The sequence below is a fragment of the Lemur catta genome, chromosome 9 (assembly GCF_020740605.2).
Source record: "Lemur catta isolate mLemCat1 chromosome 9, mLemCat1.pri, whole genome shotgun sequence".
NCBI lineage: Eukaryota > Metazoa > Chordata > Mammalia > Primates > Lemuridae > Lemur > Lemur catta.
This window is the reverse complement of record NC_059136.1, coordinates 2,800,836-2,824,581: the sequence shown is the minus strand read 5'-3', so window position 1 is coordinate 2,824,581 and position 23,746 is coordinate 2,800,836. Positions and strand designations below refer to the sequence as shown.

The 23,746-nt window shown below is 44.6% G+C and overlaps 1 protein-coding gene across 3 annotated transcripts in view; it reads left to right on the top strand.

Annotated features, from left to right (window-relative positions):
* SH3GL3 (SH3 domain containing GRB2 like 3, endophilin A3) overlaps positions 1 to 23,746 on the top strand; it is a 151,725-nt gene that overhangs the window by 110,412 nt on the left and 17,567 nt on the right. For all 3 annotated transcript variants that reach the window (XM_045561572.1, XM_045561570.1, XM_045561573.1), the window contains 5 exons: positions 2,076 to 2,219; positions 4,905 to 5,038; positions 8,749 to 8,907; positions 14,258 to 14,361; positions 15,581 to 15,693. In XM_045561572.1, coding sequence (XP_045417528.1) covers positions 2,076 to 2,219; positions 4,905 to 5,038; positions 8,749 to 8,907; positions 14,258 to 14,361; positions 15,581 to 15,693 — 654 coding nt within the window. The remainder of the gene's footprint in view (positions 1 to 2,075; positions 2,220 to 4,904; positions 5,039 to 8,748; positions 8,908 to 14,257; positions 14,362 to 15,580; positions 15,694 to 23,746) is intronic.

Here is a 23,746-nt window from a genome sequence, read left to right as displayed (position 1 = left end):
GCCCAAGCCTTGCGATCTGTGGATTCGCAAAACAGCCTTTACTTTTTAGGAATTTACTATTTGCATGTAGTTCCTGTGATTCCCTTGGCAGTAGGCATCAGCACATATTTAACCATCTGCAAATCGAGAAAGTAAAAATTTAGTAACATAAATTTTATCAAATATATCCAGAGAGGACGGCAGGTTTAAAGTTCTTTAAAATGTTTTGATGATAATAGCTTTAAAAACTATAATAACGTATCTTTTCCCTGGCCTCATCAATGATTGAATGAACCACACAGGTTTCTTTTCCTGATATATTAGAAAATATTTAATAAGTGCTTCCTCTGTGCTTGAGACTGTCCGGAGTGCTGGAACACATTGCTTAAGTCAGACAGAGACCCCACCCTCAAAGAGCCGACACTAGAATGGTGTAGGGAGGTTTTGGCCAACAATAAAAGTGTCCACTGGCCAGAGGTGTCTGGTTATTCCTGGAGAAGAGGCAGCCCTGGCAGCCTCTGATCCAGTGTGATGGCCCTCACTCACTTGCCTGCAGAGCGGGGCTGAATGTGTGTGTGTGTGTGTGTGTGTGTGTGTACATGTATGTGTACCTGTGCTTGTGTGTGAATGTGTGTGTGTAGTGGGGGTGAAACCTTTGGGCCTGGGGACCTGGAAGATGCGTGCTTTGAGGCTGAGGTCAGCAAGGTTCAGAAGGCTGACCCTGGGAGTGTCTCAAGCCCTGCTACTCAAAGTGTGGTCCACGGACCAGCAGGATCCACATCCCCAGAGAGACTGCTGGAAACGCAGAATATTGGGCTCGTCCCAGACCGACTGAGTCAGACTCTACATTTTAACAAAATCCTTTGATTATTTGCATACACGTTAAAGTTTGAGAAGCGCTGGTCTAGAATACATTAAAAATAAACATATAATTATTAAAGTAGAAGAAAACAAGTTTATCCTTTGGCTACCTAAATTTATCTCAAATACCGCAGGCTAGGATGCGGTTCACTCTCCAGCATACAGAATGAAATCCCAAATCCTTAGGTTCGTGCTCAGTGCATAGTCACTTTTTTCTATAGATAACTCTCATTTGTCCTGCAGTAAATTTTTTTTAGGTTGAACCACCCTACTCTTTGTCCATTGATTATACCATAAGTATTTCCTCTTCCACACTTTAGTGACACTATTTTCTGCACCTTTTAGGGCATCTTTCAGTCTTTTTCTGCATAGGACTGTCTTTTCCTTTCCCTGCACCACACCAGACTTTATTTTCATAATTACGTCATGTATTCTCCCTCCCAGTAACTAAATTATGAGCTCCTTGAGGACAAAAGCTGTCTTGGGTCTCTCTGGAGTCCCAGTAATAAGCAGAGTGTGTTGCATGAGGCTGGATTAGTAGATACTTATCGCCTGAGTCAGAGGAAAACAAAGAAAGAAGCAGTGACTGCCCATCCCCTCCCCAGGGAGCCGGGGACCAGCAGCACAAGGCTACCGTTCACTGTGGCAGGGCCAGTGTCCCCCTGGGATTCTGCCTCCTAAACATGTGCAGCAGAGCCCCTTATAATAATGAATATCGTTGGCCTGAATCAATTCTTGGGAGAAGTGTGTGTGTGTGTGTGTGTGTGTGTGTGTGTGTGTGTGTGTGCGCGCGCGTGCGTATGTGTGCGTGTTAATGACCATTTGGTAGTCTGAAGCATTCATCTCAGCAATTCTGTTCTTTGCTTACATTTGGTCTCCAGGAGAAATGATCTGCACAGTGTCTGACTTCAAGTGTTAGCAATTTCAAGCATTCTGAAGGGTTTCGCTCTAGGGGTAGTGCTTGTAATAGCCCCAGTTACTATTATGTGGAGTCAACAAAGTGTCCTGTGATTTCTCTGTCTCATCCTGGCTGTGCAACACCAACAGTGCACCTAGCACCCACCTCGGTACAGAACTGAGAAAATTAAATAGGTCCTACATGGCTGTTTCATGCCTCATGTCTCTGGCATTTTGTCGAGGGTGACCTTGATTTTGGCAGCTACATATTTTAAATGTTATGTACCTGTCACTCCACCTTGTAACTTTAAGGAATTACAAATGACAATGTTTTTAAGCATACAGAGCTAAGCTAGGAATGCTGAACACTGTGTCGAAGATCCGAGGGCAGGTGAAGACCACGGGGTACCCACAGACGGAAGGCTTGCTGGGGGACTGCATGCTGAAGTACGGGAAGGAGCTGGGGGAAGAGTCCACCTTTGGTGAGTGTCCGCATACCACCTGGTAGAACTGAGAACACCTGTGTTGGTTTTAGTTCATGTACACACCCTTCAGTTCAACAGCCTCTGTTATTTTTCATATGACCAAAGTAATATGTGTTCATTGCAGGAGGTTTAGAAAACACAAGTAAGTAAAATAAAAGAAAATGCTAACATTATGCACAATCCCATATCCACTGATAAGCCCAATTAAGGTCTCCTTTATATGTTGTTTATTCTTATATAAATATATATTCACATATACCTTTAAAAATTAAAATGGGTTATATATCCTTTTGTAACCTGTTTTTTCCCACTAGCTATATCATGATCCATGTCATAAAAGAATTAATCTTCTACAGTATTTTTAAAGGCTGCATAATATTCTATGAATCATAGTTTGCTCAATCAATCCCATTTACTATTTTTTTTCTTTATGTAGAAAAATTTTACATTGCATTTATAATAACCATTTTTATAGGTAAGTCTTTGGGGAGAGCCACAATTATATTCTTTGACATAATTTAGATGAAATTCATAGTAGTAAAATTGCTGCATCAAGAGTATGCCTACTTTGTACCCCAATGGAACCACCAAAGAAAAAAAGGAGTATGCTTATTTTTCAGGATTTAAATCATATTCCCAAATGACCCTGCAGACAGGTTATACCAATTTGACGTACGTGACATTCTTGCCAGGGGTGTAGGAGAGTATGTTTCCCAACACAATTACTAATCCTAGGAATTATCTTTTTAGTTTACTTTTAAGTTACTGATAATTTTAAATGTTCTATATAGAAATGATATCACAGTGCTGTTTTGATTTCACTTTTTGGACTACATGTGAGATTTTTTCATGTTTGTTGTTGATTTTGTAAATTGTATATTTGTGTTCTTTGCCTGTTTTTCCTTTTTTTCCCTTACTGGTTTATGAGCTGGATAAATGGTCAGGATATTGTCTCTTTGTATGCCATATATGCTGATGGAGTTTTGTCCCAGGAGGCATTTACCTTCTGACTTTGTATATGAAGGTCATTGTAATCGAGAGAGATTTTCACTTTTACCTAGTGGAGCTCATTAGTCTTCCTTTATGGTCTCTGGCTTTGGCATCATTAGAAAATCTTTTCATTCCCACCCCCTGCAAACAATGTAAATGTTTACCCACACTTTCTTTTGAAATGTGTTTTCTTTTCTTACCTTTAACTTTCCAGGCCCCTGAATTTACTGGAGAGACTGCAACTGGGCTCTGATTTCGTTTTCTATGTCCTGGCACTTTATTGAAAAGTTAACCTTTCCCCTGCTGATTTGAGATGACCCTTTTATTACAGACTAAACCTTTATACTTTGTTTCTGGTCTTTCTCTTCTGTTTCTTGACTTATATTCTGTTTTGATCCAGTGTCTTGTGGTTTTAAGTATTTTAGTTTTAAAATATATTTTAATATATGTTTTTCTACAATTTCCTCTAGTTAATTTTATTGCAAAAATTTCATGGACATACTTACTGGTTTTATTTTTCCAGATGAATCTTAAGTCATTTCAAGTCCCCTGTGTTAAAAAAAAAAAACAAGAAACTCATTAAATTTTGATTTAGATTGTTTTCAATGAATAAATAAATTAAATTGGGAGTGAATTGAATTTAATATATTAAGTATCCCAGGAGAATTTGGCATGTTTGCTATTCATGTAGTGGTAACAAGGCACAATACAGAAATAGAGAAGTCAAATACTTGACCACGGTAATTATTTTAGGAAATTGGGGGGAAGAAGCCTTTTGAAAGCTTAAAAAAACCCTCAGGTATTAAAATATTAATTAACTAGTGACAGAGGGCAACAGTGTCCTTCAGAGCCATGTAATGTGGACTTGCCACGGGTCAGTGGGAACAAGATGGCCTATCCCTTACCCTGAAGGCACATCAGTGAAGGACCAGGTGAGACTGCCAGGCAGGCCCTGAAACCCAAGGACATTCCTGCTCTGCACCTGGCCTTGGGGACAGCCAGACAATTTGGTAGGTTCCCAGGTGCACGGAGAACCTGCAGCCCTCGTTCTTGTGCACAGCAACCAGGCCACCTGCCTTGCAGTGTGCTTGCAGATTACTGCAGGTTAACTGGGCCCAGATACCAGGGTGCAATCCAGCAAAAACCGCTTATTGCCACCCCAGCCCAGAGAGGTGGGCCTGGGCCTCCTTGTGAGAGCAGACAGGTGTCCTCTGTGACCCCAGCAGGCTTCCTTTGACACCAGAGAGGGCAGGGGAGCCTCAGGACCATCTAAACGGCTACGGGGAACGGCCTCAAGATCCCACAGCTAGAAGCTGAGATGAGGTTTTGTTCGTTTATTTCTGTTGTAATCTTTATTGGTTAATGCTTAGCCCCTGATGAATAAATTCTTTCATTGTTTACAAAGAGAGATTTTGTTCTTGGGCATCTAAGGAGCCCTTGGTGCCAGTTTCTGCAAGTACTAGTTTTTTTTTTTTTTTAATGGGATCTTTGGCCCCATCTGGTGGCCAAAATGGCAAGTGCTTCGGGAGACTTTTTTCCCCTTTTTCTTCCTGAGTCAGGATTGAGAGGTCAGAGCAAGGACCTTCTTGCACCATCGTGCACAAACTTTAGGGAAAGAATTAAATAAATATTACCGTTAACCTAGAGGTTAAGGTTCCCGAAGAACCTTTTTATGTGTGCTTTCTGTTCAAGGCAATGCACTGATAGAAGTTGGCGAGTCCCTGAAGCTGATGGCCGAGGTGAAAGACTCTCTTGATATCAATGTGAAGCAAACGTTTATTGATCCACTTCAGCTACTACAAGATAAAGATTTAAAGGAGATTGGGGTAAGTCCTCCGGGCTGTAAATGTACCTGTTACTACTTAAAGCAATGTTTACAATCATTAGAACATTTCCGCAGGAACTCACTGAAAACATCATCTTCTTATGGGTGGTGAAAAAATAACTCAGTTTCATTTACCTGGGCGCACTGGGAAGGAGCAGCAGGATCACGTAGCCCTGTCTGCCCTGGACATGGGGCACGGCGGTGGGAGGGGAGTCAGGCCATGTTCCTCCAGCCAGAAATTCTGTGTCTGGTTGGAGCCGTCTCAAAGCCAGGGTGAAGACCCATATCTGTGCAGCCGTTTCTCATGCCACAAAACCCTTCCATAACTCTGTAGTGGACTTTGATTATCAAAACCATACCATGTTGATATACCAAAGTTGCATCTTTTGCTACATTGCACTAGTGGTCACTATGTTCCATTACTTCTCCAGGAAATCAGTATCTAGGAATTGATATTTTTCATCTAAAAAACTGTTAAAAATCATCTTCCAGAGCATACGTGGGAACTTTCCAGTACCTGTGGGTAATTGCATGCCACTTGCTTGGTGGCATTTTTGTAGATGTGCAAAATCAGTCCTGAGACTTCTACCCTACCAGGGACTTCTAGTCTGGAGGTTTGAGCACCCCCTTACAGAGCTGCCAAGATCGTCTTCCTGCTGCCTTCCTGAGTGCAGCCTGGGCCAGCGTGGAGGTCGTCCGAACCTCGGGGACGTCCTGTTCTCCTTTCTTCAGGCCCAGTGCTTCTCACGATGTGCTCCCTGGACAGGCAGCACCTGTATCAGCTTGTGAGAAATGCGGATTTGGGGCCCCATCCCAGACGCCCTGAATCAGAAACTCTGGGGTGAAGCCCAGCAAGGCTGTGTTTTATAAAGTCCTCCAGGTGATCCTGGTGCATGTTAAAGTTTGAAAACCACTGTCTCAGCCCATCCTTCCAGAACTTCTAAGTGGGAAATGTGAACCCCCACTGGTCTGCCCTGTGTGATGGAGATGAGGGTGAGGGAGCATGTGAGCATGGGGGACCTGCCCTCCGTGGACAGCAGGCCCTGAGCCAGCTCTGCAGTCCAGGGGCCAGAGAAGGAAGTGATGGATGTCACTTTATTGGTTCTTCATTGGTTCATTCATTAACTTATTCATCCAACAACTGTGTGTCGAGGGCACGCTGTGTCTTGCCCCTGTGGTAGGCACTGGCCGTCTGTTGCTAACGGAGACCTAGAGCATGCCTTCAGGAAGCTCAGAGGTGCAGGGCAGGGAGACAGACCGACAGCTACAGCACGCTGTGACAAGTGCTGGTCAAGAGACAGCTCAGGGACACCAAGGAGAGGCACCTCCCTCGGCCCGGCTGGGTCAGGGAGGGCTTCCTGGAGGAGGAGAAGCTGGCAGTGCAGACTGGGCTGGGCAGAACATCCAGCACGAGCTGGTGGCGGGGCTAGGGCTGTGCCAGCAGACGGGGTAGGGAAGTTGGGCTGTGTGGCGTGGCCACGACAGAGGGTGCCCTGGGGCAGGGAAAAGGCTGGGAGCCATGGAAAGCCCTCGTGCCCGTGTAGGTGTTAAGAGTTTACGTTGAAAGCAACAGGCATGAAGAGGAACTCAGGAGGGTTAGATGGAAAATGAAAGCTCCCACTCAGGAACTCCCTGAACATCCCACTCCCCACCTGTGCACCCCCTGACCCCGCACCCATGCTGTCCTTCCTTCCATCTCAGGGGACATGTGCCCTGTTGTTGTCTCAGGCCAGTTCCCCCCTGTGCCCCAGGGTCCCTCAGCCCTCAGGGCCTTTGACATGTCCATCGTCCTCTCTCCTGCGCCTTCATTCCGTCCCTTTCTGCCCGTGGCTTCTTCCCCTCTCAGTCCCACCAGTGCAGTCTTCACAGACGTGCACCCTCGTGGCTGCCCACAGGTGTGGAATAAAGACACAGCCGGCCCCCCTCCTTCCCTCTTGTGGCCTTGGCGCTCGCCTGTTCTTCCCAGATTGAATTCTCTGCCCAGCCTCCCTGATTACGTCCTGTTCCCGGCACGGTGTTGCTTTGGGCCCTCTGTCTGTTTGCTGTCTTCCTCCTCCCACCCTCCTCCTGGCCGCATCAGCTCACGGGTCAGCTCAGATGTTCTTTCCTCTGGGGAGCTCTGTGTTCCCTCGCCAGGCTGTGGGGTTGCTCCATTGCGCCCCTGCACGCTGAGCACCACTGCACACCTTCTCTGGTCGGGCGCACGTCGTACGGGCAAGGAATTTATTCAGTGTGGTAGCCACAAGCTTGCCACATGGTTTATACTCACAAATTATTATTGAATGGATGATTCTAGAGAAGAAGTGACATTCTGGGTTTGGGGGATGCCACAACATCTTCCCCAAATGCAGAGCCTTAAAACCAAGTACCTCCTTTGCTGAAATATAGGAAATTTCATGTTTTCTTGTGCTGTCCTCCTTGGGGAAGGCCATAGAAACTGTCCCCTGGTCAATACAGTTCTTCCACTCGGCCTGGTTCAGGAGGTAGCTAGCCACGGACACGCACGTGGATTCTGAGTAGTAGTGTGAGAAATGTGTAAAATACGCTTATTCTTAAATGTTGCAGTTCCCTATGCAGCAACATAACTTTCTAAACAGCATCTTGTTACTCAGCTGCCTTTGGATAGAGAGACTGTAAATGTCATGTGATGATCCGCAGTTAGGAGTCTGAGGTTCAGGAACCTTCCCTAGTCCCAACTGTGCCCCGCATAGCTCAGAAACCAGGGCTGGGAGCCTGTTCATTTAGCGCGTGGCTGACTTCAGCTGTACCTGTGGAGGTTCGGAGGGATTCAGGGACTGGCTCCCAGTCACAGAGTGTGGAAGAGAGACCCTCTGACCTTCGGTCCCATGTGCTCTGTCCACCCCATCAATATGGAAGTAGGACCAGCGCCTCCCTCTAGAGTGAGTGGTGCACGTTGTCCACCCGCGTCAGTGGGATGGTCAGTCTTCACATAGAGTCTGAGTATCAAATATCTGTTTCCCAAGGATTCTCGTCATAAACTCTGAGGGCCCCTCCCTTGCCCTGCACAGTTATCCGCTCTGCACTGTTTCCGGCATGGCATCTCTCCGCTTGAACCCAAACTGTGACAGGGAACTTGCTACCACACAAGGCAGTCCATTCCAGGAATGGGCAGCTCTAATTGTTATATTTTCTAAAAGGGATTATAATGTTGTTTAGAAATTTCATCATTTCGGAGGCTGTGACTGTCTCTCCCTTGCGTTCATTGATAGCATGTTACGCAGCTTACTCTGTAATTGTTTGGGAATTCTACGGAAATCTATTAATAACCTAAGGGAGAGTAGAAATGTGTGTTTCTATAGTCTGCTGCTTGGTAAGGAGTTGACAGTTTTTTCTTATATAGTTATTTGGTTAGAAATTGTCTGGACATTAATAACGCTGAAATGAAGGATCCTACAGAGAACACTGGAAAGTAGTACTGAGCGGGATACTGTGTCTTTACGTTCCACACAGACACCGTCCGCTCCTCACTCGTCTGTCCATTCGTTCATTCATTCCGCAAGTGCTCCTGGAGCACGGCGGTGGTGGGAGCCCGCAGCAGGTGTGGAGGTGCACAGCGGGAGGGTCAGGTGCGGTCCTGCCCTGGAACTTAAGCCGAGAAGAAGCCGTGACTGTTTTCATAGAAGTAGCAAAGGCTTTTTTGTGCCGCGTCTTGACTGTACAGTCCTCTGAGGGACTCCTTCTCTCTTTCAGCACCACCTGAAAAAGCTGGAAGGCCGCCGCCTGGATTACGATTATAAAAAGAAGCGAGTAGGTAAGATTCCAGATGAAGAAATCAGACAAGCGGTAGAAAAATTTGAAGAGTCAAAGGAGTTGGCTGAAAGAAGCATGTTTAATTTTTTAGAAAATGATGTAAGTATTTAAACCAAACAAGAGACTTTAATGTAAATGAATAAAACGTTGAATATGTAACTGTGATCAGCATGTTGAGATGCTCTAAAGCCCTAGTTGTTAACAAAAGTTTCCAGAATTGTCTGTAACCCTTGTCTGCTGCCTCAGAGATAGCGTGAGAAACCCAGCAAGCCCTGAGTCAAGTCTTGAGTCTTGGGGAGTCTTGTTTATCCCAGGTGTGCTCGAGTCGGCCCGGGGAGGTGGGGTTGTCTAGTGTGCAGGAGACCGGCCTTTGTGAGCGAGGGCATAGCACGTGCAGGTTCGCAGCAGAAAGGAAAGGCCCTGTCACGTGGCAATTTGCAGTTTTGCTAAGACTGAAAAGGACCACGTGAGGCAGGTGTGCGAGGAGGAGGAGCTCTCTCAGCGAGGGGAGAGGCACTCTCAGCCCCCAGCTCTCTGGCGCCTTTACTTGTCATTGTGAGTGTGAGGACTGTGAAGGTCCCAGGGCACAGCCCCCTAAAATGCCTGTAGTCTGTAGTACTGTGATTCTTGCCACCAGCTTTGACTTGATTTGTCCACGTGAGGTCAAATGAAATGGAACTCAGGGAGATGGGTGACTCCCAGCTGGACAGCATGCAACTGGGGGCTCCCTGCCTGGCCTTGGTTAGGAAGGGCCGTTTAGCACTTTTGCTGGCTGAGTGAGAGAGGATTCTGGCATCTGCCTCCCTCTGGCTGGCCTCAGCCGCGCCGGGGCCATTTCAGCCCACCACAGCTTTGGACCTATGGGTTAAACTTCCAGACCTGTGGGGACAGGTCAGGGGGTTATTTATCCTCAAGACCACGTAGTACTTACAATGGTTTATTAAAAGGTACACCGAGATCTCATATCTTTTGAGTCGAGTCAAACGCAGTGCACTGAGCACCTTTTATTTACCGCGGTGGTTTGGGGGGCCGAGTGCGATGCTGACAAGGCTGTGACCCTGGGGGCCGATTCTCCCAACCGGGGAGGCCGATCGGAAACTCCCCGTGCTCGTCACCACGGGGGATGGGAAAGTACACTCTGTTATGTTTCTCCGTTTTTACATTTTTTTCGGGGGGAATAGGAGAAAGTATAACAGTTTACTGTCTCTCTTTGTTTTCCCATAAGTGTATATGTTTTCTCTTGAAATTGTCCCCAACAACAGTCATTTTTTTTCATTTTGTGCCAGATTGCCATATTTAGTTGTTTTGAAGTACTTGGAAAACGTTTCTGAAGTGGGACGTGTATCCGATACTTCTTGCGGGGCCACAGCGAATGTGGTTTGCACTCCGAGGCCGGATCCCGTGTATCATGCGCTGCCCGACCATTTGTTCTGTTCACCACCTTCCCACACAAGCCGCCATGACAGGTTTTGCAAAATGCTTCATCCGGGAGGCCTGTCTCAGCAGCGGCGTGGCGGTTGACCCGAGACCTGTTTTCCCTCGGTATCAGTCAGAAGCCAAAAATGATCCCTTTGTTATGATCAGTCATTTGTCCATGTTTTGACAGTGGTGGGTGTTCCGCTTGTCACAGATGGGTTAACCCCTCCCGCCCTGGCAAAAGTGAGAGGTGGGTCCTCCCTCAGGCCCCGCAGGTTCCGCCTGGCCTTCCCGGTGGGTTGCGGCCTCCCCTGAGGCTTCCTGTGGGGAGCTGACCCGCTGGTGCGAGGGGGCTTCCCCCCGGGCAGCTCTGGGGAGCCTGGACCGCCCCTCCAGCCTGGTCCACACCGCCACGGGGCAGGTGCTCTGGCTGACATCGAGGATGGCCTTCTTCTTCCACCCAGCCCTTTGACATAAGCCCCTGAAAACTGGCCACCGAGGCGGGAGGAGACTGAAATCATGAAACGGTGAGGGACTGTCCAGGCTGCTGGGAACGAGGCTCCTTCCCTTCCTCTTTCCCGTCCTTCCTGCCCTCCGTAGCTGCAGTGGCTGCCCCGTGTGCTGTAGTTGCTGGTTTTTGCTGTGATGATGATGATGGTGACAGACGTTGGTGGTGGGGGTGGTGATGAAAGTGACAAGAGCTACCGTTTGGTGACACTCCGTGGCAGAGAGGGAAGCTCCTGGGAACTTCTAGCACCCCAACTCCACTGTAGTTGGGGCCTCTATTCTCTGTCCTCTTCCCCAGGGCTAAGGTCCTCCCAGGAGTGTTGCATGCTGCCTGTCGTCCGTTGGTTTGCAGCTAAAGAGAAGTTTTGGAGTTAAACACATCCGTGGGTGACACACAGGCTGTTATGCGTCGTGTGTAGTCTGCCATGGAAGGTAAATTGAGTCCATCCCTGTTTTGATGTTACCCCTGGGAAGAGAGTGACGAGCCATGGGACAGGGCCATGTCAGCGGTGACGTCCCTGGGCCCAGCTACAGTGGGCTCGTTACCCCCATGAGCTTCGCTCCTGCAAGACTCAGGGCAGCAGCTCCCGTTCGCCATGAGCGCTGGGCGGTGGCCAGCACGAATCCCAGGGCTAGAAACCGGTTGGTTTGCGAGAGGGCTAAGGCAGCTCTGTATCAGTTTCCTGTTGCTACTGTAACAAATGACCACGAACTGTAGCTTAAAGCAAGACAAATTTACCAGGTTACAGCCTGCAGGGCAGAAGTCCTAAAATCGGGGACTCAGCTCCCCTTCTTCCCAGCCGGCAGCACGGCGACTCCAGACCTCTCCCCCTCACCTCTGCTTCCCTTGTCACATCTTCTCTGACTCTAACTCTCCTGTCTCCCCCTTAAAGGACCTTGTGACTACGCTGAGCCATCAGATAATCCGACATAATCCCCCATCTCAAGAGCCTTAACTTAGTCGTATCTGCAGAGTCCCTTTGCCATGTGAGGTGACGGATTTACAGGTTTGGGAATTCGGACTTGGACGTCTTCGCAGGGGCCATAATCCTGTCAACTGTAGGCTCCCTCCGGTTTTATGGTTCCATGAACCCCCCAGGTGGCTTCACAGCCCTCACCCCACACATTTGTCAACCACCGTGGGCTGTGCCTGGCTTGTACCTCCTTGACCTCTAACCCGTGCAGAAGTCTGTTTGTATGAGTTTCTCAGTCCAGGTCTGTGCGCTGGGTGGGAGCCCGTCGGTGGCAGCTAGTGTGCTGCACTTTGGGAGAAGGGAGCTCATCTCTGGTGGTCCTGTCCCTCTGCGTGTGTCATGTACACTTTCCACAGGGCAAGGTCACCTTTGCTCCCGAGGTGCAAATGGCAGCCCCGGTCTCAACCTGGCAGTGGAATTGAGCCTTTCTTCCCGTCCAGGGGCCTTTCCTGGTGGAGCAGACGGATTGCTAAATTGAGTGGCGTGGCCAGTGGAAGAAATGTTTTACCTTCTGAACAGGCTTCGGCTCTTGCAAAGCCTGGGTTTGTTGCTTTGTCTTGGTTCTGCCTGTCTCGATATTTAATTCTAAACGTGGTTTGGGAAGCTGAGTCCACCTGTGCTGGTCCCCAGCACGCAGCTCCGTGCTCATGGCCTGAGGGAAGCTGGCAGCTTTCGTTTTCTGGCAGCAAGAGGAAAATTGTCCACTCGTGGCACCACCTGTCTTCAGTGTCAGCGGGAGAGACCTACAGCCTAGTGGCCACCTCCTGAGGGCTGCATTAAGCACCTACTAGGTGCAGGTGCTGCACGGCACTGCCGCTGTCTCCCACAGTTTCAAGGGCTTTGAGATTCATCTCCTTCCCAAAGTCAACCATCAAGTGAAGAGTTACAAATGCGTCTCCAGATTACATGGTCTCGTATTTTAGCCACATCAGAGAGAATAGCTGGTGATCCCCTCCCAACTTCCCAACCCTGCGTACGTTTCAAGGAATATTGCCTTAGCTGTCTTTCACTGTTTCTTTAAAAATTACAAAATGGCAAGCATATTTTAAAGTGGGTAATAAAATAGGACAAATCAATTTTATTAAAGACAGAGACGTGGCACGGATTTTACTGAGCATACAGCTCCAGCACTGCAAGGAAGAAAAATTCTTTCTGTAGCAAATTCTACCACGATCATGTTAAGCCATGGCACAGGACTTATTTAAAAGCTTGTGTAAAAGCCAAAGAGGTGAAATTTAAGAAATCCTTAGGATTTGGTAGGGGCCAGGCTGTCTTTGTTTTGTTTATTGGGTTTTTGAAAATTTAAGGCTAGGCTTGCTGCTCTTCCAGCCACAGAACATGGCAGAGTAAACGTTAACTCCGTGGGATTTCGCCGCTTAGTTGCTGCTCACGGTCTGGCACGAGTGAAATTCCACGTGCGTCTTCAATGTGTGTCGAGCCTCTGTCTAAAATAGTGTCAGTGGGTGAGAAAAATTAAAGTGCAGACAGCTGAAGAATAGCGTGCGGCTACAGATGAACACAGTGTGGGTCTCTGAAGGCAAACGAGTCCGTGGTTGGCCTGGAGGGTAAGAAGGTGGGAATGGATGAGCAGGCCGGCTTCGCCCTCGCACTGACTGGAAAGTGAAAGTGGAACTGAGGCACAGGCTTTCAGGAAGCCTGGGAAGGGTGGGGTGGATTTTGAGTCATGTCTTTGTCCAGACCTGGAGTTCAAGGGATTCATGTTGGAAGCCTTGTCACCTCCACCCCTGGGGCTTGTCTCTGGGGCTTCCAGAAATGGGCAAAATTAATCCCTCTTCTGGTAGCAGCCACCAGACCCGTGGGGAGCAGGAAAGCTCTCTGGGCCTCTTGGGGATTGCTCTTCCCCAGACTGTATCCCCAGGTCTTCTAGACGTTTCTTATGTGATATAGCTTTCTTTTTTTTATACCATCCCCTATAAGTTGGTCACTGATCTTATCAACGTCTTGATTTCTGGAAACAGAGGTGCCAGAGTCTTTGTAATAGTTCATGCCTTTCAGGGAAATCATTCTGTGTGGATAGCAGCAGAGGCGTGAGGGGGCTAGTGAGTCTTTGTGAGTCGCTCCCTGCCCCTTTTATCGTCTGAGAACGGTTTCATTTACTTAGTCTCTTGATCTGGCTTAGCTAGAAGGTGCCCGTAGAGATGCTTCACCAAGTAAGCAGTTCCTTTGCTAAATGTTGGCTTCACTTGTAACTGGAAAAGCTTTGTATCTCCGTTTTCAGATCTGTGAGCTTCATAGCATAGAAATCGCCTGTGAAAATCGTGGCCTAATTGGAAAAACAGGCATTTTATTGAGTTAAATCAAATCCGTAATCACAAATACTTTTGGACATGTTGTTCCAGCGTAAGCAGCTCCCTAGCACCACCTGTGTGATTCCGATGCGGGGCCCCGAGGTGCAGTGAAACGAAACAGACCAGACCTGAGGCAGACCCCAGGCTTCCCCGCGTCGCGGGTTCTTTGTTGCCAGTCTCCTCTCCCTCTGGACATTCCACAGGCTCTGGCCTCCACGGAGTAATTTTCCGCTTCTGCCGCAGGTAGAACAAGTCAGCCAGTTGGCCGTGTTTATAGAGGCAGCACTGGACTATCACAGACAGACCACGGAGATCCTGCAGGAGCTTCAGAGCAGGCTACAGATGCGGTAAGCGCCTTCCCGTGCGTCACCAGCCGCGGGCCGCAGAGGTAACACCCCCGAAATCAGTCTGTCGTGTGTCTGTCCTTCCCTCCAGCTCCCCTTTCCCCTGGCCCCATTCTGTTTTGAGTTTTCTGTCCCTGGCTTCCATGATTGGGTGTGGGATGGGACGGAGACAGTAAGTACTGGCTTTGGCCAATGGGACAGCACTGGGAAGAGGGACCTGGTGGCCTTCCTCCTCCTCCCTTTCATTACAGCCCATTTTGTGTGACCTGTGTTTAGGGTAACCGAACAAAGTTGCTCACCCGCCTCGGAGATCGGCCCCCGCAGAGCCGTCCCGGCTTCCCTGCTGACCGACGGGAGTTTGGCTCCCTGGTCACAGGCCGGGGTGGGGGTGGTGTATGCCCTCTCTCCAATATCCAGGGGTGTAGAGAAGAGTGAGATGATTTTCAGAAAATATGTAGATATCCGTAAACAAAAAAGATGTGTTTTTGTCTCACCAGTGCAAATATCAGGCCGTGTTCATGATATTGACTGTAAGAGGTATTGAAAGAGTCAGAAATTCTTTCTGAACTATCAAAATAAGGTTGCTGTGTGCCTCGTGGCTTTAATGATAAATGTATCCTGTACTTTTCTGAAAGTTAGTGATAGCATATATAGTATGCATGGCAGCTCTATTAATATTGCATTTTTAAAAACTACCTTATATTTTGGCCAGGTTTGATAACATTGTTTTACATAGGATTATGATAATGAGTACATTTGGAGGGATTTTTGCTTAAATCAATGGGGTAATTATAGAGGGAAGATAAAAAGGGTGTGTCCAGTCTCTGAAGCCTACACATGTGTAGGCAGAGAGTTCACCTGTTACTCACATGAGCACATTCTCGTAATTCTGTCTCTGAGAGGGGGAAGGGGAGGACAGTGCTTTTCCTTACCACTGCCGAGTGCCTGTCGCGTCCCGGGCACTCATTAGGTGCCTCGGAGACTTTACGAGGACAAATAGTCTTCTTCAAGATGAATTTCACGAAGAAGCTCAAATAGGTAGTTGAAAAACTACATTTGGGATCTGACCTCTCTCCATCTGGGCTATTCAAGAATTGGTGTGTCAAGAGCATCCCTTGCTGAGCACCGCCTGTGAGCTAAGTTCCTGCTCATCCAGGCAGAGCGGAGGCGCGTTCGGAGGCTGTGCTTCCTTCATCTGATGTCTGACTCGTGTGTGTTGCAGAATATCGGCTGCATCCAGTGTCCCCAAACGAGAATACAAGCCGAGGCCCATGAAGAGGAGCTCCAGTGAACTCAACGGAGTCTCCACCACCTCTGCAGCAGCCAAGACGACAGGTGAGTTGACCAGTCTAAGTGTGCTAAGTGTGCCCTTCGGTGAGGCACTTCTAGAAATATGTATTTGCTGCTTGTTGCTGGGTCAGTGAGTACACCGAGACCCTGGATTTCTTTCTTTGGTTGTGAATCCCTTTTTGGTGAATCGCATTTTTTCCCCCAATAATTCTCCCCTTAAAGTCCTGTTTCCTGGGGAAGAATCCCATCACATATTGCCTTGTAATGTGGCCATTATAACCTTGGCCATAGAACCATTATTGCTATATCATCCTGTATATTTAAAGTTTTAATTTTTTCAAAATATTTTCTTAATTTCTTTTTAAGTTTAAATTAGCATTTGTTGAGCACCTGCTATATGCTAGGCATTGTGTTAAGTGCTGCATCATTATTTCTTAATTAGACAAATGACACAAATATGTTCTTGAGTAAAATAATCAAACTGAGAAAAAAATTTAGTGGTACAAGTCATTCTTTAGTCTCTTGGAATCACCAGCTCTATCCCGATCCGCTTCCTAGATGTAGCCAGTGCTAACAATTTGGTACGAATAGTACTGTATCTATGCATGTGCCTGTATATGCACATATACACACAGTTTTAGATTTTTTATGTTTTTTTAAATGCTTCGTGCCAGGCATATTGTTCTGCAGCTTGCTTTTTTAAATGTATCAGTATTTCTTGGCATTATTTCCATGTCATCCATATAGAGATATCCCACTATTTTTAACAGCTTTGGAGTTTTCCATTATACCATTTCCCTATTAGTGGACATTAAGGTTGTTTCCAGTTACTTGCTGCAATGACTATCCCGTCTGCCTCCATATACTGATAAGCAACTCTTTCTAGGAAATGAAATTCCTGAGTTAGAGCAAATGGACATTTTAAGTGGTAATAGATATTGCCAAATTACCCTCAAAACTGGCAGCACTGTTATTGATGTGTGAATACCTGCTCCCCCACACCCATGTCTTTGGACTTCCATTTCTGCCAAGCACTCATGGGTGAAAAATAGTATTCAATCTTAATTTGCCTTTCTGTGATTACTAGTGAGATTGAACATTTTTTCTATATTTCAATTTGCCCTTTGTATTTCCCAGTGTCTGCATTGTCTATTTATGTCATTTATTTTTTCTTTGGGTAGTTTATTTTGTCTTATTAATATGCAGGAGTTCTTTCCATATGGGGATATGAATAGTTTTTCTTTACAAGATTGTCATTTATCTTTAAACTTTCATATGGAGTGTTTTTTGTTTGCTGTTTTGTTTTCTATTTTCAACTAATTTTTTATTTTTAATTATTATGAGTACATGATAGTTGTATATATTTATATGGTACATCTGATGTTTTGATACAGGCATACAATGTGTAATAATCAGGGTAATTGGGGTATCCATCACCTCAAGAATTTATCATTTCTTTGTGTTAGGAAAATTCCAATTCTACTCTTAGTTATTTGAAAGTATACCATGACTTGCTGTTGACTATAGTCACTTTATTGTGCTATCAAATATTGTTCATTCTATCTAACTATAATACATTTTTGTGCCCATTAACCACCCCCACTTTATCCTGACCTCCCTGCTACTCTTCCCAGCCTCTGGTAACCATCATTCTATCCTTTGTGTCCATGAGATCAATTGCTTTAATATTTAGCTCCTACATATGAGTGGCAACATACAAAATTTGTCTCTCTGTGCTTGGTTTATTTCACTTAGCATAACGTTCTCCAGTTCCATCCATGTTGTTGCAAATGATAGGATTGCATTCTTTTCTATGGCTGAATAATATTCCATTGTGTATGTGTACCATATTTTCTTTATCCATTGATCTGTTGATAAACAGTTTGATTCCAAATCTTGGCTATTGTGAATAGTGCTGCAGTAAACATGCGAGTGCAGACGTCTTTTCGATACACTGATTTTCTTTCTTTTGGCTGTGTACCCAAGTGGGATTGCTGGGTCTTACGGTAGTTCTATTTTTAGTGTTTGAACAGTTTCCATACTTTTCTCCATAGTAGTTGCACTAATTTACATTCCCACCACCAGTGTATGAGGGTCCCCTTTCTCCACCCTTGCCAGATTTTGTTATTGCCTGTCTTTTGGATGAAAGTCATTTTAACTGGGGGGAAGATGCTATCTCATTGTAGTTTTACTTTGCATTTCTCTGTTGATTAATAATGTTGAGCATTTTTTCACATACCTGTTGGCCATTCGTATGTCTTCTTTTGAGAAATATCTGTTCAGATCTTTTGCCCATTTTTCATTGGATTATTTGATTTTTCCCTATTGAGTTTTTTGAGCTCCTTATACATTCTAGTTATTAATTCCTTGTCAGGTGGGTAGTTTGAACATATTTTCTCCCATTCTGTGAGTTGTCTCTTCACTTTGTTGATTGTTTCCTTTGCTGTGTAGAAGATTTTTAGCTTGATTAGATCCCATTTGTCCAATTTTGCTTTGGTTGCTTTTGTGCTTTTGAGGTATTATTCAAGAAATCTCCACGTTCAAAATAATATGCTTGTTTTACTCTTTCTTGATTTTGTGATTTTGGATGATACGTATAGATTTCCTGATAGGGAAGATAATGGTTGAGCTTCCTGGCCCTCAGCCTCCCTCATACTTCTCCCTCTCCCCGCCTCCAATTTACTTATGATCATTATTTTTATTAAATATTCATGATATAACCTTCACTTCTATCATGCAAGACTCTTAAAATGCCCTCCCCTGCCCCCTTTTCCCTGCTGTTATTGTAAACTGCCTCTACTACTGGATGAAAATATGGGCAGCCCCATGACGTTTTGGGCTCCTCTTGGGTCACATAGTTCTCCAGTCACTTGAGTATATGAGTGCAGGCTCTTGCAGTAGTCGAAATGCTAAGACGCGGTTCTAGTTAAAGCTATAATTTTGATTTAAAGTCAGGCTTTCCCTCCTGCCCAGGGTCTGGCTGGTTGCAGTGGGAAGGCTGGTGTCAGGGAAGAGGTTCTATTTTGCTGCCTCTCTCTTTCCCCATCTACTGTTTCTGTTCCTAAATCTCCAGGGAACATATTTCAAGCTTACTGGGGACTCTTAAGTCTTCCTCTCTTGCTTTGCTATGAAATAGAAAGAACACCACACATCCCATCCCCTCTAAGCTCTCTCCAAAAACTTCTCTACAAATCCTTCCTAATCTCCATCTCCTGACCTGTTTATGCCATAGCTGTAGGCTGGGATTAAAAGTCATAAAACTGGTTTCCCTTATCTCATCTGTTTCTGTTTGTTTCCAAGTTCTACATAGTGGTCTTCTGGACGTCAATTATCTTAAACAGTTTTGGGGCCTCATCCAAAGGGCATTATGATTACATTTCTGTTCTTATACAACTTTTTATTGTCTTGATTACTGTAGCTTTATAAATCTTGAAGTCAAATCCTATTAGTTCTCTAACTTTGATCTTCTTTTTAAAACTTGTTTTGGCTAATCTGGTTCCTTTGCATTTCCATGTGAATTTTTTATTTTTTAAGAGACAGGGTGTCACTCTGTCGTCCAGGATGGAGAATAGTGGTGCAATTATTAGCTCACTGTAACCTCAAACTCCTGGGCTCAAGTGATCCTCCTGCCTCAGCCTCCCGAGTAGCTGGGACTACAGACATGAGCCACCATTTTTGGCTAATTTTTTATTTTTGTATAGACAGGGTCTCACTATATTGCCAAGGCTGGTCTCAAACTCCTGGCCTTGAGCAATCCTTTTGCCTCAACCTCTCAAAGTGCTGCCATTATAGGCATGAGCCACTGCACTCAGCCACCATGTGAATTTTAGGATCAACTTTTTAATTTATACAAAAAAAAAGATATTGGCTCAGATTTTGATTTGGATTGGGTCGAATCTATAGATCAATTTAGGGGGAATTGACAGCTTAATGATATTGATTGTTCTGATCTAGAACACAATGTGTTTTATTTACCATTTATTTAGGTCTTCTTTAATTTCTTTCAGCAACTTTCCTGTTTTCAGTATATCTGTCTTGTACATTTTTAATCAATCTGTAAATATTTCATATTTTTATACGATTGTAAACAGCATTTTTTTAAGATTTCTATTTCCAATTTTTTTCATAGTGCTAGTATTCCTGTATATAAAAATACAATTGATTTTTGTATATTGATCTTGTATCTTGCCTTATTGCCAAATTCACTTATTAGTTCTAGTAGCTTTTCTATAGATTCCATAGTTTTTCTATATAAATGATTATGTCATCTATAAATAAAGACAGTTTTACTGGATATCTGGATGCTTTTGTTTTTCTTGCCTTTTTGCACATGCTAGTAACAGAACCTCTGGTGTAATATAGTTGAATACAAACGCTTAGAGTGGACATCCTTGCTTTGTCTCTGATAGTAGGGGAGCATCATTCAGTATTTTATAATTAAGTACAACATTGGCTGTAGATTTTCATAGGTGTCTTTTATTCAGATTGAGGGACTTCCCTTCTAGTCATAGTTTTCCAAGAGTTTTTTATAGGGAACAGTTTCTGGGTTTTGTCAAATGCTTTTTTTGGCATCTGATGAGATAATCATTTATTTGTTAGTTTTAGTTTGTTAATATGGTGCATTGCATTAATTAATTAAATGAACCTTGCATTCCTGGGATGAAACTTTTCCTTTTGTGGAAAAGTTTATTTAAAAAAAAAACTTTCAATTTTAGAATAGTTTTAGACTTATGGAAAAGTTGTGGAGATATTACAGAGTGTTCCCATATACCCCTCCACTTCCTCTATTATTGACACCTTATTAGTAGGGTACATTTATTATAATTAATGAACTATATTGACATAGTTATATAATATATATGCTATAGTATATATATACACATATAGTGTATATATATAAACACATATAGTGTACACACACACACACACACACACACACACACACACACACACACCAAAGTCTATACTCCATTGAGATTTCCTTAGTTTTTACCTAATATCCTTTTTCTGCTCTGGGATCTCAGCCAGAATACCACGTTACATTTAGTCATTACACCTCCTTGGGCCCCTCTTGGCTGTGACAGTTTCTAAGACTTTCTTCGTTTTTAATGAGCTTTACAGTTTTAGAAAGTGCTGTTCAGGTATTTTGTAAAATGTCCCTCAAATGAGATTTGTCTGATGGTTTTTCATTATTAGACTGGAGTTATGGGTGTGTCCAATGAACATGCTAATCACTGCTTGTGTTGATCTTGGTCAGCTTTCTCCTCTGTAAAGTTACTGCTTTTTTTTTTCTCTCTGAAAGTTTTTAACTACAAATTCAGTTTCTTTATAGACATAAGGCAATGGAAATTATGGTTTTTCTTGAGTGAGCTTTGGGAGTTTGTGTTTGTTTTTCAAGGAATTTGCCCATTTCCTTGAAGTTGTCAAATGTATTGCATACAGTTGTTCCTAATATTCCCTTATTATCCTTTTAAGATATATAGAATTTGTAGTGATGTCACCTCTCTCATTCATTTTCAAAACTGGTAATCTGTGTCTTTTCTCTTTCTTTTCATGATCATTTGGGCTACAGGTTTATCAATTTATTGATCTTAAGGAGCCAACCCTCTGACTCACTGATTTTTCTCTGTTGTTTACTGTTTTCTATTTCATTGATTTCCACTTTGATCTTTATTATTTCATTTCTTCGTCTTGCTTTGGATCTCATTTGCTCTTTTTCTAGTTTCTTAGGGTAGAAACTAAGATCGTTGAGTCCTTTCTCCTTTTCTAACACGTGTGCTGTGTTCTCAGTTCCATCTTTTGACACGCTGTGTTTTCATTTTCATCCTCTTTAAAATACTTTCTAATTTCACTTTTGATTTCCTCTTTAACCCATGGTTTCTTTTGAAATGTGTTACTTCATTTCTACGTATGTGGGTATTTTGCAGATACCTTTCTGTTTTAGATTTTTAATTCCATTTTTAGTCATATACCATGCTTTGTATTAATCATACCCTTTTAAATTTTTTGAGACTTCCTCTATGGCCTAGGATATGATTCGTCTTGCTAAGTGTTCTAGGTGCTGCTGAAAATAATGTGTGTTCTATTCTTGTCGGGTGAAGTGTTCTATAAATATCAGTTAGGTCAAGCGATTTGATAATGTTGGTCAAGCCTTCTATATTCTTACGGATTTTTTTTGGTCTTTTTTTTTCTGTTAATTTTGGGATAAAGGGTATTGAAATCTCTGTTGTAGCTATAGATCTGTCTTTTCCTCCTGACAGTCATATCCAGAAGTATGAGAAGACTGGCCACATGCCCTTCCCCTTCCTTCATTCTCATTGATTTTTTAAATCTAGTTACTCATACTGTTTTTAAACATGGAAATTTTTTTATACTGTTTTAAATATCCTCTTCCCTATTCCCTTTGTTTTGTTTCCTTTAGATGTTGCCACTTTGGGCCTTCCCGTGTGCCGCATCCTTTCCTTCCGGCTTTCCATGTCTTTTTTGCCCTCTGAGGAAACTTCTCCGTATTACTTTCTTTGTGCCCATTTATGTATTTTGCATCCAATTTCTCTATTGAATTTCTTATTCCAGTTGTATTAGTTTCCTATTGATGCTGCAGCAAGTTACCACAAACCTCACAGCTTAAAATGACACAAATGTACTATCTACCTTACAGTTCTGGGGGTCAGAAGTCCTGAAATCAGGTGTTGCCGTTCCTCTTTCTGGAGACCCTCGGGGGAAGGCGGCCGCAGTCCTGGGCTCATAGCCCATCCCCCTCCATGGGCCCCAGCGGCAGAGCGGCTTCCAGCCCCTGTCGGCCTTGTCACACCTCCTTCTCTGACGTGGGCCCTCCTGCTTCCCTCTCACAGGGACACTTGTGATCGTGTCAGGCCCACTCCCGTAGTCCAGGGATTAGGAGGTGGACATCTTCGGGGGACTATCATCCTGCCTACCATGCCAATACTCAGTGTTTTTCATTTTAATTTTCCAAGTAATTAGACCCTTCATGTCCCTCTGAAAATATTAATTATGCTTTTCAAAAGGTCTCCATTTGGCGGCTCTATTAATTCTTACCTTCTTGAGTGTTTGTTGAGAGCTGGTATCTCCTTCATGACCTTTCTCCTCCGGCGCTGGCGATTCTTGGCTCTGAGCACAACTTCCTGCTTGAGCGTCCTGATGAGTTGCCTTCTGCGGGCGAAAGGAGAAGGGTGCTCTGATGCCTGAAGGGAACTGGCGTCTGGTTTTCTGGATGTTTCCGGCATCCGTGGCACTGCCTTGACTTTTTGTTTCAGGTCCCCCCACTCACTTCTCCTTCCAGGGGTTGCCTGGGCGCCCAGGTCCTTGGTACTGACCCGGGGGAGGACTCGCCGGGCTGCTCCTTCCCGGAAGGCCAACCCAGGCGTCCTCAGAGTCCACTTCACGGCACCCCCTTCCGGAAGCATTTTAAGCTCGGTTTGCTCCGCCTGCTGCTTACTACCGTCTTTCGCGTGGTCTTCATGTTCCTCATGGTTTCCGGTCCACTGGCTGAGCTCATTCGTGTTTTCCAACATTATCTGGAATCTTAAAAATCCCTATTTTATAATTGATAGGGATTCGCTACGTGGAAGGAAGGCCATATTCTTGTACTCAATCTGCCTTATTAGTGCAAACCTCCCTTAGGACATCTAATGTCGTGTGTCCCACTGGGCGCGTCTCTGCTGTGCCCACGGTAGCTTTAGGTGCTGAATGGATGTAGACATAAACAACCCTGAATGACATCATATGAAAATACTCTTTTTTTCAGTTCTCTTTTAGACATTGTGACTCCAAGGAGATAAGCCACAGTGTTGTGCTGTAATATTTTTAATGTCCAATTGTAACAGAGAGGCCAGGCCGCAGATTGAGAGCCATTTGCAGACTACAGAGTGTACCCCGCTTGAATTTAATAAAATTGTCTATTTTCCATTGTAATTATTTTCATGATTACAGTGTCTTTATACCATGTGGTACCGGTTTTCAGTTTACATTTTTGAGGTAATGTTTCACTGAAAGTCATTTAAATAAAATCAATTTTATTTAAACAGTGCCAAGAGAATACTCAGGTGCAGTTCTCTGGAGACTTCTTCTGTATGGTATT